The following is a 19,193-nucleotide window of genomic DNA, read 5'->3' as shown; positions in this document are numbered from 1 at the left end:
ATATATGAAGTTGATGTGCCATTGTGTGAACCTGCTTGCATAAGTATTCACATGTTTTATGTGAGATGATTCATGAATGAAAGAAGCAATGCATTTAATATGAACATATGAATTAAATGAAGCCATGCATTTAACATGATGATGTGAACTCAAACGCATGCACGTGAATATTATTGTTCATGCACATGGTTAAATTAGTATATATGAATGAGCATATGAAAGCATGTTGACATCATTGCATATATTGCATGTTGTTATGGTTTTTTGCATATGATGCATCGATGATCAAAACAAATCATCGCGAGCTTGGTGAGCCCTGAGCTTAGATTGCTCCTTTACTTGTTTTTCATGCATCGCAAAAATCACATTGAGATTATTTTCTATATTGCACCATTCTATGTTTTCCACGGTGGGATTGGTCCCGTGACGAGCCTTGCATTTGAAAATGCGAACTTGTGATATTAAATTGGCAAGCTAAATTGCAAATTAATGAAATAACTATTAATAATAAGACAAAGAAAAAGAACAGCATAATGTACTTTCTTAGATGTCTCATCCAGAGTATGAGACTCTTGGAGTTGCGGTTTTGATAAAACCGAAAGGATACAAAAACTCTGTGTTCATTGTTGTTGCCCCTAAACCCGATATTGAGGTTCTTTTCTTAGCCACAGTTTTAGAAAGTTTCCGCCACTTTAGCTGAGAGTGGTATGTAGACACAGTTGTTGTTTTGGTATACCAAGAAAAGTGGCACTTGTGGATGGGTGGTCCCTGGTGTCCCGACATTAGATGAGTGGTCTAATGTTCCAAAGGCAGTTTTGGTTTAGTGTTAAGTTTAGAACCCAGTAATAAAATACAACTTGTGTGCTAAGTTATCCTGGAAACCCTACTTAACCTCGAGAATTCTTACATGTTTGGTGTATCAGCGGGCAACTGTAATAAAAAAAAGAACCTAAATTGTGTATCTTAATAGAGACATGCATATAATAAGATAATTTGATTAAATATAATAATATATTCATGCATTTGCACTGAGATTATGCATTTTTCTATCATGCATTAGATCATGTACATTTACTTATTTTTTTACTTGTCTTGTAAGATTAATTGCATGATATTGCATCTCGTTGCATGATGAATGTTCTTACTGCTTACTTGATATTGTGCAATTATTCTAGTAGTATTTCTTTAAATTATTACATGAATCTTATATGTATTCTTTATGTTTATTTGTTTCATTAGAGAGATTCGTACGTAGAATTTATTGGATTCTGACACCCTGCTTTTGGTATTTTTTGCAGCCTCAGATGCCCAGTGAGGCGACTTGCTCATGAGAAAAGCTACAAGGGGATCACATTGTTAAAATGTATTCTTCAATCATTGTATATATATATATGTATATATATATTATATATATATAAAGGTTGATACATATACATATATGGTATATATGTATATGTATCTACCTAATTATATATATATAATATATATTTCTCTATTACTAGCCGTAGGTGTAGTTTAGTCATTTCACTTATTTTTACACATATTCTATCTAACAAATATGATTGTAATTCTTATTATTTTTTATTTTTTATTTTTTTATTTTCTTACTTCTCAAAGTACAATGAGGGACCCACTCTTAGAGACGTTGGGCCCCTCCAACGGTCACAATTGTGACCATTGAAGGGGCTCCAACGTCTATAAGAGGAGCCCCTCCTTGATTCTCTTAAGTGTTATAAATAGGGGACTTCCCCTTGTATTTTACATATTCTTGTGGGAGCTTTAGCTCCAATGTAAAAGGGTTTTTACCCTATTTCTCATAATAAAGAACTGTTTTTTTAGCCTTTTGGCTTAACCCCTTTGTGAGTTTATGGGTTTAGCACTTTATGTGATTTTGGTTGCCCCTTAGTGGGTTTGTGTATTTGCACCTTAAGTGTGTATTTATGGGTTCATTATCGAACCCTTTGTTTTCTTACATGGTATCAGAGCTAGGTCGTGATCAGATTGTCTTTTGGCGCATCGAAAAACATGTCGCTCAAGAAACTTCAAAGAATGGTGAAGTATTCATTGTTTTTCTTCTTTTTCTTGAAGTTATTCGGTATGTATCCCTTTTTTTTAAGTATTATGCATTATGAAATTATCTTCTTGCATATGCTTTCGTTATAATTATGTTTTGCACATTTAGTGTTTGTGGTACTTGAGAACCCTTTTCACATATCACATTTCACTTGTTCGCATGTTCTAAAATATTTCCTTTTAAAAATTGGTAAACTTTTTTTTTTCTAGATATATGATTGCTCAAAAATGGGTCACATATCATATTTATTTTTTAAAAAAAAATTGTTGTCAATCCTATTTGAACTCGTGTATGGCTTTAGGAGTTTTTTGTTATTATGTTGACTTCAAGTATTAAAAGTTTGACGCTCATATTTTCCATGTCTTTGTGCATGTGTACTCGTGCCTTTGTGCACTTGTGAGAGTTCTCCTTGTGCTTTTGTGCACACTTCTTGTTTGTTAGCCTTGTGTTTATACATAAACATTTTTTATATATAGAGATTTTTGTATGAATGAACATACATGGGTGTGATAAAAATTTGCTTATATGTGTAGGAAGCTCTTAAAGAAAGTTGGGTTGAGATTGAATTTTTTTTAGTATATGAAGGATTGTGATAATTCACATACTTCTCTACACTTCATCGATTACCCATCACATATAATGGTAATTTATGAAGAATCCTTTATATAGTGATGTTTTTCAAAATTGTCTTCAATTATGCAAGATTGATGATTTTTGCATAGTTGTTAACTTATAAGTTAACTTATAAAATTATATATGTTTTCTTGCTAAATGAGTATTATTGGTCTTTGCTTAATACTCTTGACTCTCGTATGAAACCTAATTTGTTTTGAGGTTCTCTCTTGTTTGTGTGTCATAGTACACTTTTTGCGGAAAATTGATATATGAATTTGGTAATTTTTTAATATGAATTTCTCACATTCAAATTAAGTCTTTGTCTTTCTTTTTTTGTATGAACCTAAGTGGTTCTTGTTAATGATAACTATTTGTGAGAATTCCGTGATCCTTGTGAAAAGAACGATTGTAAAGGTCCTTCAATGTTTTTGGTTTCTTGAAAATTTTTTGTGGTAAGTATGTTGTATGAACCGTTGTGTTCATTAAGAAAGATCTTTTAAAAGAACTTCTCACATTATATAGAATCTTAATGTGCATTATTTAAAATTTCATATTGTGTTTATTGCATAATAAGATCTTTTGGTATAAAAGATTTCATTAGTTTGGATTTTCTTCTAAATGGTGCAAGTTTATAAACTTGTTTGTTTGTATTTTTTTCACATAAGATTTCCAAACCTCTTGATTGTATCACTTCTATTAAAGGATGCCTACGTTGGCGGTAATATGTTCTCATTTTCTTGCATTGAATTACACTTGTTGAGCATATAATTGCATAATTAAAGCTCGAGAGTCTCCAGCTCTCCTCTTTCTTTGAATATATTTTCGTTATATGCCTTTGTGCATGCTTGCATTATTTTACGCCTTTGTGTATATTTGTTCAAGTGTAGTTTGAGTGCCTTCGTGCACATCTTTTGTGAAAGCATTGGTGCTTGTTTGAATACTCTTTAAAGAGGCTTTTATTTTTTAGTGCCTTTCTTAAGGCTTGTGTATGTATTGTTCCTTAGTGGACTTGGCTATTGACTATTTTATTTGTCCATTATAAGACATTATAAGTGATTATATCACTTTTTATGTTTCTGCATATCTCATTACAATCAAAGAATATTAAAACTTGGTTTTACTCTTGATTATCCCAAAAATGGTTCTTTCACGTAAGCATTGCGTATTCAAAAGAATGTTGTTTTTTAAAAAGAGTATTATTTGCCTTTTATGTCACTCTTATGTTGTTCATCACAAGTTGTTATATGATGCATCAATCCTTTATGGCCTTGTTATTGTTATATCATATATGTTTGTTGAGGTGAGTTATGTGCACCTCGTGTTATGTCATTTTAGATTGTCAACTTGTAGTTTGACTCTAAATGGCTTGTTATGTGATCTTTAATTATGAGTATGTCACTCGTTTGTTTTTTTACTGTTGATTTTATGGATACTTTTAATTGTGTATACCTATGATGGATGTCTAAGGTTTGAAACCATAATGTTTCGAAGTATATTGAAAAATTGATGTTCTTTAATTGTATTTGCATTACAAGCCATCTTACCTCAAGTGTTTCTCCTCTTATACCTCTTATCCAAGTGTCATCAGATGTGGACAAGAAATATGTTGGCTTTGTTCTCTTGACGTAGTAGTTGAACACACTTGTTTTGAGCGTCATTATATGTAGACAAGGATTGTTGTTTCACACTATTGTGTGTGATGTTAGCCCATGGTTGGCTTTTGTGTCCTTGTTTTAGTCACTAATACACTCATTTCAAATGTCATTTTATTTAGACAAGAGATGTGTTGTTACACCTTCGTGTGTGTTTTAGCCCATGGTTGGCTTTGTACTCTTATTCTAGTAGCTGGACATACTTGATTTAGAGTGTCATTATATGTAGACAAGAGTTGTTTATTTACATTTTTATGTATGATTTTTAGTCAATGTTGGCATTTGTACTCTTGTTCTAGTCGATGATACGCTCATTTCAAGTATTATTATATGTAGACAAGAGATGTTTATACACACCTTCGTGTGTGTCTTTGGCCTTTTGGTGGCATTATATTTATGTTTTTGTTCTAGTCGCTTATACACTTGATTTGAGGGTTTTGGAGGTCTAACAAGGTGATTGCTTGTAGTGAATGATCTATTGTTGAGATTTACAAAATTCCATATTTATGGGAATTTGAAATTTGGTTTTGATATGAGATTTTCTAATTCATGTTCATTTTATAGCAAAATTGCTATGTGCACATGCTTTTCGAATCAAAGAATATATTTTCATTGTTTTGTCTCATAAGTGAACGTAAAACTTTTGAACTCTTGTGCTCTTGAGCATTTCCTTTGTGAAATCTCCTTCAAGAGAATTGCTCAATTCAATAACACTTGTTTTTCTCGTCTTAAAAGCTCAAGTAATATACTTGATTATAGTGTGATTGGAGCATGTTCATTGATGACTCTTTTAGTGTTGATTCATTTCATTACATGATATCGTATGCATATGCTCACAATGGCCTTTTTTAATCTCTCACTCAATTAAGATTCATATATTTTCTTATGTGTTGCCTCTTTAAAAGCTCTTTATGTTGTTCCTTCATGGACTATTTTGATATTTGTTGGACTTTGTGAATGCATTAAGCATTCTTGTTATTCATTTTTGCCTACTTACATGGTATTGTACATTTCCGCATACACTTTAAAAAATTTCATTTTTACTTATTTTCAAGGATATGTTTTTAAAGGTTGGTCTTCTAAAAACAATTTTCATGCATAAGTAATTATCCTGTCCTAACGGATCCTGTGCTTTAAATAAAATAATTATGCCTTTACTATACATAGAATATTTTTTTTGCACTATTGTTCTTTTTTTATATGAATTATATGATATGGTTGTGATTGATTCATCTTGTTTGGAATATTCCATTTGATTAAAGTGCAAAGATGTTTTTTACTTGGACCTTTTTTTGGTTTGTTTCACAGGATCTTGAAGATGAGATAGAAAGGAGTACCTTGGATAGATCATGGAAGGTGCTCACCATTAAAGACAATTGGAGGAAGACATTTGCAAATTTCAATGGCATCCTTATTGAAGACTCTTGAAGCCTTGAGATTCTTCCTCTTGTATTCTTCAATCTTTTCGTTCCCCCACACAAAGTTTGAGGGGGGTGTTAAAATGTATTCTTCAATCATTGTAATCATATATATATATATTATATATATAAAGGTTGATACATATACATAAATGGTATATATGTATATCTATCTACCTAATTATATATAAAATATATATTTCTCTATTATTAGCCGTAGGGGTAGTTTAGTTATTTCACTTATTTTTATGCATATTATATCTAACAAATATGATTGTAATTCTTATTATTTTTTATTTTTTCTCTTTTTATTTTCTTACTTTTCAAAGTACAATGAGGGGGGCCACTCTTAGAGACGTTAGGCCCCTCCAACGTCTATAAGAGGAGCCCCTCCTTTCTTCTCTTAAGTGTTATAAATAGGAGACTTCCCCTTGTATTTTACATATTCTTGTGAGAGCTTTAGCTCCATTGTAAAAGAGTTTTTACTCTGTTTCTCATAATAAAGAAATATTCTTTTAACCTTTTGGCTTAACCCCTTTGTGGGTTTATGGGTTTAGCACTTTATGTGCTTTTTGTTGCCCCTTAGTGGGTTTGTGTATTTGCACCTTAAGTGTGCATTTATGGGTTCATTATCGAACCCTTTGTTTTCTTACACACATGACTGTTTGGCAGACTTCTATGAATAGCGGGCTCTTTCCTTTTATTTTCTTTTATGCACTCTGATGTTCTTATTTAATTGTCTCATGACTTTATCATTTCGTAATTAATAAAGTTGATTCAGTTTGGGTTTGGTTTGAAAGATGGGGTGTAAGATCCCTTGTAGTTGGTTGAGTTATCCAGTTGGGAATGGAACTGTAAAGGCCTGAGTTTCTAGAAAGATTTTCGCAATTGATTTAAAAAAAAAATCCGTATTTTTTCTTCGGTATGAGTTGTAGTTGTTACATAAAGAAATCTGTGAGTTGATATTCTAAAGAGACATTGGGAAGATCAATGGTGCCGTGTAGAAATTCAGTCATACGTAGTGACAATCCATCTCGATATGCTTGATTCGTGGAATGTCCGGTTGCTGACAATGTAAATAGAACTTTTGTTGTCACAACAAGTCGTGATGCTCCTACACTCTCAACACTCATGTCATGAAGCAATCACCTTAACCAAACTACTTTCATAGTGGTTGTAGTCATGGCTCTATACTCGACTTCAGTTAACAAAAGAAATATCTTTGTTGCTTCTCACACCTCCAAAAAATCAAACATTCACCTACAAACACACAGAAACCAGTAGTTGAGTGTCGATCATTAGGATCACCTTCTCAATCCGCATCAGTACAAGTAGTTAAATCTAAGGAGGAAGAAGCAGACAAGAAAAGCCCTCAAAAAATAAAAGTTTTAATATATCTAATAATGCGTAAAATAGCTCCCATATGAACAATGGTAGGAGTATGCTGAAATTGGCTTGTTGTGTGAACGACATGCACAATGTCAAATCTTGTAATGCAGAGATAAGACAGTGCCCCGACAAGTTGTTTGTAAGGTGTTGGATTTTCAAATGGTTCTCCATCATCAATCTTCATTTTGATATTTACAACTTCGGGAGTGTCAACCTGTCTATCATAGAGCAAATTTAGATTGAGTTAGCAAATATCTTCTAGGGGAATAAGCAACTTCTATACCAAAAAAAATTTTTAAAAAACCCAAGTCACTCATTTCAAAGTATCTTTTGAGAAACTTTTTAATATTGTCAACTTCCTATTTATCACTTTCAGTGATGATCATGTCGTCTACATAGAGAAAAAGAATAATAATACCTGCATCAGAATTCTTAACAAACAAAGTTGTATCAGTAAGACAAGATTGAAAACCAAAATCAAACAATACCTGACTAAACTTGTCATACCAAGCTTTTGGGACTTGCTAAAGTCCAAACAAATCCTTATTTAAACAAAGAGTTTTTCCTTTAGGAATATTGATGCTAGGTGATGAGTCCATGTATATTTCTTCAGCTAGGCTTCCATTCAGAAATGCATTCTTGACATCCATTTGGTATATATGTCATTTCTTTAAAGAGGCAAGAGCTACTACAATTCTTACTGTGATCATTCTAGTAACTGGGGTAAAAGTCTCTTCATAGTCTATTACATATTATTAAGAATAACCTTTGGCAACTAATCGAGCTTTAAACCTCTCAAGAGTGTCATCACTCTTGGTTTTAACTTTGCACACTCATCAACAGTCTATAGGTTTTTTGCCTGATGGAATATCTTGAATGGTCCAGATATTTATTTTTTCTAAGACTTTTAATTCTGTTGTCATATCTTTGACCCATTTAGGTTGTTCTTTTGCTATGGCATAGTTAGAAGGCTCTTCGTAGGAGTGTATTAAGGCAATGTAGGCTTTATACTTTGGTGAAAAAGACTCATAGGACACAAATTTTATGGGAACTTTTGACACTCTAGATGACTTTCTAATTAATATTTGTTCATGTTCTTAGTATATTTTTCGAGAGCACATGGTTTTTCTAAATTTTTTTACCTAGAATATTGAATACAATCTTGAATATCACTAAATGATTCTGTACTTATCACATCATTTTGATCATCTTGACTTTCATCAATATCACCTTCATCAATCTTTGGAACTATGTACAACAAAAAAGAATACTCATCTATTTCCGTAGGATTCTCACTAAAAGGACTTTCTTTTTCTAAGAAGGATATATTCCTTGATACATATAATTTTTTTAGTTTTAAGGTCAAAACATCTATAGCATTTTTGGTGACTTGCATATCCTACAAAGGCACAAGGAATAGAACGAGGAGAGAATTTATCATTTTTATCCGTAAAAACAAAACATTTGCACCCAAAAACCCTCAACCTAAAATAATCTACAATTTGCTTGAAAACTTTTTCAACAGAAGAGATATTGTTTAGTAAAGAAGATGACATCCTGTTAATAAGATAAATTGTAGTTAGAGTAGCTTCAACCCAAAAAGTTTTTGGTACTTGATGTGTAATGAGTAAAGTTCTTGTTGTTTCTATAATATACCTATGTTTTATTTCTGCTAAACCATTTTGTTAAGGAGTATAGGGACATGATCTTTGATGTGTAATACAGTATAGGTTCAAATAATCTTTAAATTCTTTTGATAAAAACTTTTCCCTTGAATCAGTGCGAAAAATTGAAATATCATTCTTAAATTGATTTTTAACTAGATTATGAAATATTTGAAAAAGTGAGAAACTTCGAATTTATGTTTAAGAAAATAAATTCAAGTATGTCTTGTAAAGTCATCTACGAAAATTACATAATACATGAAACCACCTTATGATCTATCAGGTGCGGACCCTCGTACATCTGAATGTACTAACTCAAGTGGTTGTGAAGAGACAAAGCTTGTTTCTTGAAAATGTAATCTTTTCATTTTTTCAATAATACATTTTTCACATGTAAAAGTTTCAAAATTAAAAAAATCATCTTTGAAAAAAACTGGATCTTGGATATACTAGGATGGCCAAGTCTTTTATACTATAGATCCAAGTCCATTTTTTGAACATTACAACATAATGTATTCTTGGGTATTTCCAAAAAATCCATTTAGTACAAGCCTCTTTCTTTAAGGCCTTCCCCAATCAGCTTCCCTAACTGGTGTTTATATACTCGACAACCATGAGAAGAGAAGGAAACATTACACCGATGGTAAGATAATTAAGAAATATATAAAATATTTAGGCTAAGTTTAGGAATATATCTAATTTGCAAAATACAAAATCTTTTTGAGTTTTGAGAAATATTTTCAAAATTTCTTATTGCTTTGATTTCAAGAGATATTCCATCAGCGGTAAATACGTTCGACCCATTTAAGTTATGACATTCGGATAACATATCTATATTTGGTGTCATATGAAAAGAAGCACCTGAGTCAAGAAGCCAAAGGGATTTACCGGGATCGAAAATGCCGACGGAGAAAATAGCGGCTCCAGGATGAAGATACTCCTTTGAATAGTGATTGAAGTGCCTCCACTAATTGTGTTAAGGACATACTTCCAATGGATGGCTCACTTGAATCTTGTAGAGATTCAGCGCATTCCTTAATACATATAATTTTTTTGGTTTTAAGGTCAAAACATCTATAGCTTTTTTGGTGATTTGCATATCCTAAAAAGGCACAAGGAATAGAATGCGAAGAGAATTTATCATTTTTATCCATAAAAATAAAACATTTGCACTCAAAAACCCTCAACCTAAAATAATCTAGAATTTGCTTGAAAAGTTTTTCAATAGGAGAGATATTGTTTAGTGAAGATGGCATCCTGTTAATAAGATAAACTGCAGTTAGAGTAGCTTCGGCCCAAAAAGTTTTTGGTAACTTGATGTGCAATGAGTAAAGTTCTTGTTGTGTGTATAATATACCTATGTTTTCTTTCTACTAAACCAGTTTGTTGAGGAGTATAGAGACATGATCTTTGACGTATAATACCGTATAGGTTCAAATAATCTTTAAATTCTTTTGATAAAAACTCTCCCCTTGAATCAGTGCAAAAAATTGAAATATCATTCTTAAATTAATTTTTAACTAGATTATGAAATATTTGAAAAAGTGAGAAAACTTCGAATTTAAGTTTAAGAAAATAAATTCAAGTATATCATGTAAAGTCATCTACAAAAATTACATAATACATGAAACCACCTTTTGATATAACAGGTGTGATCCCCATACATCTGAATGTACTAACTCAAGTGGACGTGAAGAGACAAAGGTTCTTTCTTGAAAAGGTAATCTTTTCATTTTTTCAATAATACATTTTTCACATGTAAAAGTTTCAAAATTAAAAAAATCATCTTTGGAAAAAACTGAATCTTGGATATACTAGAATGGCCAAGTCTTTTATGTCATAGATCCAAGTCCATTTTCTAGACATTACAACATAATGTACTCATGGGTATTTCCAAAAAATCCATGTAGTACAAGCCTCCTTCTTTAAGGCCTTCCTCAATAAGCTTTTCTGACTGGTGATCTTGTACTCGACAACAACGAGAGGAGAAGGAAACATTACACTCATGGTCAGATAATTGAGAGATAGATAAAAGATTTAAGTTAAGTTTAGGAATATATCTAATTTGTAAAATACAAAATCTTTTTGAGTTTTGAGAAATATTTTCAAAATTTCTTATTGCTTTGATTTCAAGAGATGTTCCATCAGCGGTAAATACATTCGACCCATTTGAGTTATGACATTCAGATAACATATCTATGTTTGGTGTCATATGAAAAGAAGCACCTCGGTCAAGAAGCCAAAGAGATTTACAGCGGTTCGAATGGATAAAGATATTCCTTTGAGTAATGATTGAAGTGCCTCCACTAATTGTGTTAATGGCGTACTTCCAATAAATGGTGCACTTGAATCTTGCGGAGATTCGACCGAAGCGGCTTTGTATAAGGTTTTTTCAATTTTGAACAATAAGTCTTTACATGTCCCGATTCTCGACCATAGTAAAAAATGAGTTCTTTTTTCAAAATCATTCTCTTGCCTTTCATCATTAGTCATCTCATAGTATGGAGGTTTGTATGTACGAACATGATTTTCCGATCTAGATACTGCTAAATTCGAGTCATCATCACTTTTAGAAATTTTCTTCTTGAGCCTATTCTTTTCTATATTCTCTTCTATTGTGTCTTCTATGGAAGGAACCTTTCATCGATAAAGAAGAACATATTTGGTTGATTCAAATTTCAATCTTAACCCACTAATAAATTGAAAGAAGTGTTTCGCATTTATTTGATTTTGGCAAAGTTCTATGTCTTGTGGACAATGTCACTTTCGTTTAAGGAGAGTCAATTCTTCCCATAATTCGGACAAACTATTATAGTATTCTATAATGCTCTTGTCCCCTTGAACCATATTTTGAACTTTTTCTTGTAAGTTGCACACATGTGCAATGTCTTTAAGAGAATACATTCTCTTAAGAGTCTCAAGCATCGTTAGCATGTTCAAATTTTACAAGACTTGAACATTTTTTTGATGTCGACACTACTTATAAGCCAAAACATAATCTTGGTATGTTTCATTCTCCATTCTTTTCACTTTTTTCGTAAGTGGTAATGGCTTTGTTTTTCTCAACCTCCGTAAGAGGTATTTTTTTTCTCTCTTTCTACCTTTTTAAGGATTAGCTTAGGTCCCAAATCGGTTTCATCAACTAATCCCCACAACCGCTTTCCGCATATAAGGTGTTTCATTTTTGAAACCCATGTAACATGGTTAGAATCGTTAAGCTTGATGGGTTTAACGGTGACATTATCATTGTCATCCATTTTACAAGGTTTTAAGAGATAAATAAATAAAGTGAGAAGAGAGATAGAAAAAGGAGAAGAGATAAAAGAGAGGATAGAAAGTACTCCACCACCAATAATGAGTATGAGTCATTCTCCGAGCTCTTCACACGATCACGATTTTAAAAATAACTTCACTTCTTTTTCAAACTTTGCATGGCATGTTTTCTGATGCACCGAAAATAAACTTAGTTTGATCACCAAGCTCTGATACCATGTAAGAAGATGAGTTCTTGGATCATCACCAAACGAAGCTTCAAATAGCTCCAACCAAAATACCGAAGAAGGATCACTCACAAGAACCACAAGAGTTCATACAAACATACCCGAAAAAGGGTATACAAAAGAGAAGAAAAAAATATATTTATTGAATGGGTAAAACACCCTTAAAAGTCATACAAATTGAGGAGGCTTTGCCCCATATTTATAATGCATTGAAGGAAAGTAGAAGAGGGAGTTGTTGGGCTCCCAACGGCTCTAAATAGAGTCGTTGGGAGTCCAACTACTCTCTTGCTTTTTGACTAAGTCAAACATTGACTAGTCAAAAAGCCTAAATCGGTACAAAAAAGAAAAAATAAAAATCCAATTCTAACCAGATTTAAACAATTCCTAGTTAGCCTAGGATATTACATATAATTTAACAATGACAAGGTTAAAAATTTCGGAGTTCCAATTGATCATACAGAAAATTTATAAAAAAAAACAGGGAACAAGCCCTAAAAGCAAGACCTTCCAACCAGCCAGCAATTTAAGATGAGATATATGGTTCAAAGGTTAATCAAAATATAGATTGTGTGTTCAGCTTATTGTAAATCCCATGTACAGTACATTTTGCAAGCAGCAAGAAAACCAACTTATCCTATGATCAAAGGATAACCCTCTTGAGAAATAAAATAAAATAAAGAACCTGGAATCAATCATACCCTGTCCAACTGAGTGGAGGCACCAACATTGGCATGTAAGGAATCACCATGTGCCTGGCCTGTCAAAAAATATACAATGTTAAAGGGAAGAGGTATAAATAAAAAAGTAGATTTGATCAGATGATTTTCACAAATGATACTCTGCTGGGTCAAGTTGCCAATAGATCTTTAAGGATCACAGCTAACAAGACTAGAAACATATTCTTATGTAAAGTTACATATTTTATCTGGACTCTGAGAAAAACTAAAACGTAGCAGAAAATAGCAAATCCAGCAACTGATGGATTCGATGCTTTACATGAATTTGTATAATAACAAGCAATACTTGTCTCAGTTGTTACTAAAGCTCAGGATTATCAATGGACCACCTGTGATATGACATTCAGGAAATTTCACAGAATATAGATTGATTCTATTTTCTGTCAAACATGGAAGAAATGGCTATCCAAAAAACACTTTCCCATAGTGGAAAGTCCAGGCAACTATAAGATGCTTCCTCAATCCCCAGTAGCTAAAAGAAGTATAAAAGGTTCATCCATGATCTCGCAACTAACTAGCATTTCAAAAGAAATTTTGTCATATCCGGGTATCAGCAAAAATGCAAGGTTGATATCAGATAGCACAGAGACACTAATTTTATGGGGAGGAGAAAAGCGCAAACCATAAGATAGAAATAGTAGTTGGAAGACTAGCAACTCCAGAACGACTGATTATTATGTCATTAAGTTATAAGCCATTAATGGACCAACAATTTTCTTGCACTTACAGTTCCATCAAGTCCTTTACGAACTAGAGGATCACATTCAATAACACCATATCGTCTCGAATTATTCCTGGGAAACAAAAAGTATGAAGCATGAATATTTACCTGTCAGATAAAAGTAGTTCTAATAATATCCAAACCATCAATGTCGAAGATATATCTTACAGTTGATCTTTTGACGCACTTCTCAACGAGTGCCTGAATGCAGGACGAATATCAAGTGGACCATCTGCTGTCTGATCGAGCGGAGGCTGAATATAAGCAGTTTCCATCAGTAGCTCAATAAGACGACAACCAACCTGACAAAGACAAATGCAGCTTAGAAAAACTCGTGTCAATTGGACATGGCCCTGTTTTGTGTAATCTGATCAATACCTTAGCATGACCCTCCGTGCCCCAAGGCTCCGAATCATCCTTTCCTTTCACTATCTTAGTCACCTGCCGTAGTTTTTGTTTCTTTATCAAAGTTGTCACCTTTTTCCTTAGAAATTCCTTTTCCTTGGTAACAGCTTCAGGTTCTGGTTCGGCCTTATTTACATTAGCAGGTTTCTTCCTCGTTTTCTCAAGAAACCTATGAATCCTAGCCTGAAAGTGCAAAAGATGTTATTGCTACAACTCTTAAACTTTAAGTGGGAAAATAAAGTTACGATATCTGTTCAAAGGCATTCAAATTGTTCATGATCAATGACAACTCAAAAATGCTTAATAATCGTGGCTGATTAAAGTCATGCTCAAGATCTTGGAGACTTCTCCATTCCTTTTCATGAGATAAATCGTGACTTCATGCGCAAGATTCAAAAGAAAGAAATTGCAGAGGCTTTGAAGAAAATGAAATCAAGAAGGGCAGTTGGCCCAGATGGTATACCTATCGAGGCTTGGAAATGCTTGGGAGAGAAAGGTTTAGAATGGTTGACAAATCTTTTTAACTTGATTTGGCGAACAAATAAGATGTCTAATGAGTGGAGGAAGAGTACTTTGGTGCCTTTATATAAGAATAAGGGTGATATACAAGATTGCACAAACTATCGTGGTATAAAACTCATGAGTCATACTATGAAACTTTGGGAGAGGGTGATTGAGTCTAGGTTGAGGAAGGTTGTCATGATATCGGAGAATCAATTTGGTTTTATGCCTGGAAGATCAACTATGGAAGCTATACATCTTCTTAGACAACTTATTGAAAGATACAGAGAGAGGAACAAAGATTTGCATATGGTTTTTATTGATTTAGAGAAGGCATACGATAGAGTACCTAGGGACGTTCTCTGGTGGACAATGATGAAGAAAGGTGTTTCTCTCAAGTACATTAGTATAATTAAAGATATGTATGAAGGAGTAGTAACCAATGTCCGCACTTGTGGAGGGGTGACAACCAATTTTCCGATAACGGTTGGGTTACATCAAGGATCTGCTTTAAGCCCTTTCCTATTTGCGATAGTGATGGATGAGCTTACGAGATCAATTCAAGAAAATGTACCGTGGTGTATGTTGTTTGCTGATGATATTGTTTTGATTGATGAGTCTAGAGCTGGGGTTAATGCTAAGTTAGAATTATGGAGACAGACATTGGAAGCTAGAGGTTTTAAGTTGAGTAAGAGTAAGACTGAATATATGAAATGTCGGTTTAGTAAGCAACGAAGTAGTGATGGGAGTGTAGTGAAGCTTGGTGAGCAAGATATACCGGTGAATGATTATTTCAAATATTTGGGATCCATCATTCAAAAGTATGGAGAAATTGATGGAGATGTAAATCATAGGATAAAGGTTGGGTGGATGAAATGGAAAAGTGCTACTGGAGTGCTGTGCGATCGTAGAATGCCATTGCGGTTGAAGGGAAAGTTTTATAGGATGACTATTAGACCCGCTTTACTATATGGTACGGAATGTTGGGCTGCCAAGAGACATCATATTCAAAAAATGAGTGTAGCTGAGATGCGGATGCTTAGATGGATGTGTGGAAATACAATAAAAGATAAGATTCGGAACGAAGAGATACGTAAGAAGGTAGGTGTTGCACCCATTGAAAATAAGATGCGAGAGAATCGTTTACGGTGGTTTGGACATATTCGGCGAAGGCCTAATGATGCTCCAGTTAGAAGGTTGGAGAAATGGGAAAATATATTAGTTAAAAGAGGTCGGGGTAGGCCTAGGAAGACTTGGATGGAGATGATAGGAAAGGATATGAATGCTTTGAACCTCACCGAGGACATGGCGTTGGATAGAAATGATTGGAGGAAAAGGATTCATGTGGAAGACCCAAAATGAATTTCTTTTTTGGTTCATATCGCTGACCCCAATTGTTTTGGGATGAAGGCGTAGTTGTTGTTGTTGTAATCGTGGCTGATTAAAGGCACGAAATTCAGAAAATTACGATCAGAACTCCCAACTAAGCAAACACAATTAGAGCTTACCCACCTCATTTTCAATCGCCTCGCCAATTTGGCAGGCTGCTTGGACAACTCGAGCGCACCCATTGTCATTAGAAGTCATCATCAGCCCCATCAACTTATGCATGGTGATAACTGCCATCATCTCTGCGGGCAAATGATCGATATAGCGGGCATAGGCTGCCCTGTTCTTCCCCTTCCTATAAGACTCCTGTTCGGCAGCTATGCGATCACGAAGAGGCTCAAACCAACCAAGAAACAGTGACTTCATATAGGGCAAATTTGGTGCCAGTTTATGCTTGCACATATCCATCATGAGCTCCCTGTACTCCCTTGCTGCCTGCTCCCACGCTTCCGTCTCAATCTTAATTTGCCTCCTCTTCAGAGCGTTATACTTCCCAAAGCCCAAATTACCAAAATTCGGGTTGTTTTTACCGTCAAATTCCACTGCTTTTTGTCTGACCACCTCCTCAGAGAACTCTTCCAAAAGCCCTTGAATTTCTTCTATCGCCGAAACATCCTCGTCCGTCGAATCCACCGCTTCTGCAACACTAGCAAAACCTTGCAACGATCCTACCCTGCACCTAAAACTACCATCCCTAAAACACAAGAAACTCGCTTGATCTTCGATGCTTCTTCTATACAATCCGACTCCTCTATCTCCTAATCCTTCCATCGATCCCGAACACCGTGGGCTACCCACTTCAGAACACCCATCCCTAAACCCTAAAGCGAAGAGAGAATGAATATATCTACTCGAAGATGAAGCTAACGACGAAAAATCCTCCGAAACGCTGCTTTGAAGAGTAATAGATCGATGAGCTAGACCGAAAGCCCACGAAAGGGGGTGGTGTTTTTTGGCAATCCTCCACATCATTTTAGGGTTTTCTAGGGCTCTTGAGAGAAGTAGATTGGGCGAGAGGTTCCGCGAAGAGCGACTCCCGAAATTTGCAGCGAAACATGGACCATCATGCATCAAAATGCGGGGCGAAAAGAGGAGAAGAAGAACATGGAAATGCTGGAGATTAACGGATTTAAGAGAGATTTCGTGAAGGTATTGCCAGAGGAGATGGAAGCCATGAGAGAGACTCAGCGAGAGGGACGAAGGAGGCAGCTTAAACCTTCCTTAAGCCCCCGCAGGCCTTGGCCTTTGCCTTTCTCTCTAGAGCTATCAACGGTTCGGTTTGTGTAGCTAATCGACCCGACCCGAATATGCGGGTATGGGCATAAAGGCGCAAATGGATGAGATGCGACATCAAAATGCCGACTTAACGGTGCAAACGGATCGATACTTTTTGTAAATCCGATGCCGTAGATTCTAATCCGTGTCAGAATTCGAAAAATATCCAACGACACAACACAGGTTGAATCTTGGATTGGAAATATACCCGATATTATTGGATCCAGTAGAAAAAGTATAGAAAATTAAAGCTTTTCACATATAAGAAGTAGTACAACAGGTAGAATCAGATTTTGAATCCGTAGATCCAACTTAGATATTCATCTAAATTGGGTTCACAAATAAAAATATTCTGAATCCAATCTGCATTTGTAAATAAAATGCCTGATTCGGATTAAAAATTATACCAAACCTAAAACGCGCTGATCAACAAGCATCATTTGATCTATGGTTTCCCTTTACCAAAGGTTGCAACCATCACTACATTTCTAACACTGATGTTTTGCATGAGCTAATAGCTAGTAGGGCTAGGAAACGAGATAAGTCGCTCATAGTTTAGCTTGCAAAGAGCTCATTCAAACTCCAAACACAAAGAATAAATGTTCGACTCAGAGTTGAGATTTATAGGCTCATTAACTCGCAATAAATATTCATTACATATATTTTATATGATAGAGTGAAGATGGTTTGAAGTGTTTGGCTTGCAAGCAATAGGTTTAAGAGCTCAAATCTCATTGCTTACAACTTTCAAACGATGCATTATATTTTAAAATTGTATTTTTGTTAATGAGACAGCTCGAACTCAGCTCAGCTTACTAAGAGAGCTCTTCGGTTTGTTTGACATGCTTATCAGTCGAATTTTTTGTAAACCATATAAGGCTAATTTATTTTTATTTTTATTTTTATTTTTTTTAAAGGCAAGCTGGGGTTAGGCGGACCCCTACCAGAACAACAGCTGCCCCATGTGGCAGAGGGATTCGATCCTGGGCCTTCACATGGGATACCAAAGGCTAATTTATTGACAGAATGGACAATCTGAAATTTCTTGAACTGTGGGCTACTCTATACATAAGCATGTAAATGGTTCAGCTTGAGATTAGATGCGGCCAATATACAACTAATAATCGGATGTTGCTTAAACGGATTCGGATTCGAATTGGGATGGTAAAATGCTCATATCAAAACTGTTTTATACATGTAATCTGATTCAGATATCTATCAAATTCTCTATCATTGGATTCCATAGCTAAAACTCAACCATATCAACAGCCAATTACAGTTGGATGTGATTTTGGCTTACCAAATCTACTAAACGAAGTCGCATTCAGTTGGATATCGGATAAAATCTGATACATTGGCATCCCTAGCTATACACAACCAATACATGATATAGATTTCCAATAATAAGTTGCCAAAATATTGACCTGCAACCATGTTTAACACATGGAAAAGGAAAAGAAAATTCTTTCATTATCCCCACTATTTCCCTTGATCTTCTAGTAACAGATATTGACAGCCACGAACAGCCAAAGGGTTCGGCAACCAAATCATTTGTTGACAACACCACTATAACGAACTAATGAGGCATTTGTTTCATGCTTTTTCTTATGAAAGAGGCACTCTTTGGAATAGGGGGGTGAAACAAACTTCCCATGAGAAATATGTGGCCTTAGCTGTCATATGGGCAGTCGGGGTTCGTTTAACCCTGTAAACAAGCCCAATTAAGCATAGCTGGGGATGGATTTTATGCCGCCAGGATAATGACTAAGGGTGGAATTTCGACACTGGGACGGGTGTTTATGCATTTGGTAGTCTGAGGTAAAATCTTGGTCAAACTACCTTGGTAGTCCTGT

The 19,193-nt window shown here is 34.6% G+C and overlaps 1 protein-coding gene across 1 annotated transcript in view; it reads right to left on the bottom strand.

Annotated features, from left to right (window-relative positions):
* Positions 1–17,137, bottom strand: part of LOC149838509 (DNA-directed RNA polymerase 1B, mitochondrial-like) — an 83,525-nt gene extending 66,388 nt beyond the window's left edge. Inside the window, exons 1-5 of the mRNA XM_090006625.1 lie at positions 16,189–17,137; positions 14,149–14,358; positions 13,939–14,072; positions 13,777–13,843; positions 13,011–13,069 (exon numbers count right to left, since the gene is read on the bottom strand). Coding sequence (XP_089862751.1) covers positions 13,011–13,069; positions 13,777–13,843; positions 13,939–14,072; positions 14,149–14,358; positions 16,189–17,136 — 1,418 coding nt within the window. The 5' untranslated portion in view covers position 17,137. The remainder of the gene's footprint in view (positions 1–13,010; positions 13,070–13,776; positions 13,844–13,938; positions 14,073–14,148; positions 14,359–16,188) is intronic.
* Between the last annotated feature and the right edge of the window lie 2,056 nt (positions 17,138–19,193).

Source organism: Nuphar pumila, chromosome 5 (genome assembly GCF_984573655.1).
Source record: "Nuphar pumila chromosome 5, dmNupPumi1.hap1.1, whole genome shotgun sequence".
Classification (NCBI taxonomy): domain Eukaryota; kingdom Viridiplantae; phylum Streptophyta; class Magnoliopsida; order Nymphaeales; family Nymphaeaceae; genus Nuphar; species Nuphar pumila.
This window is presented reverse-complemented; position numbering and strand designations above follow the sequence as displayed.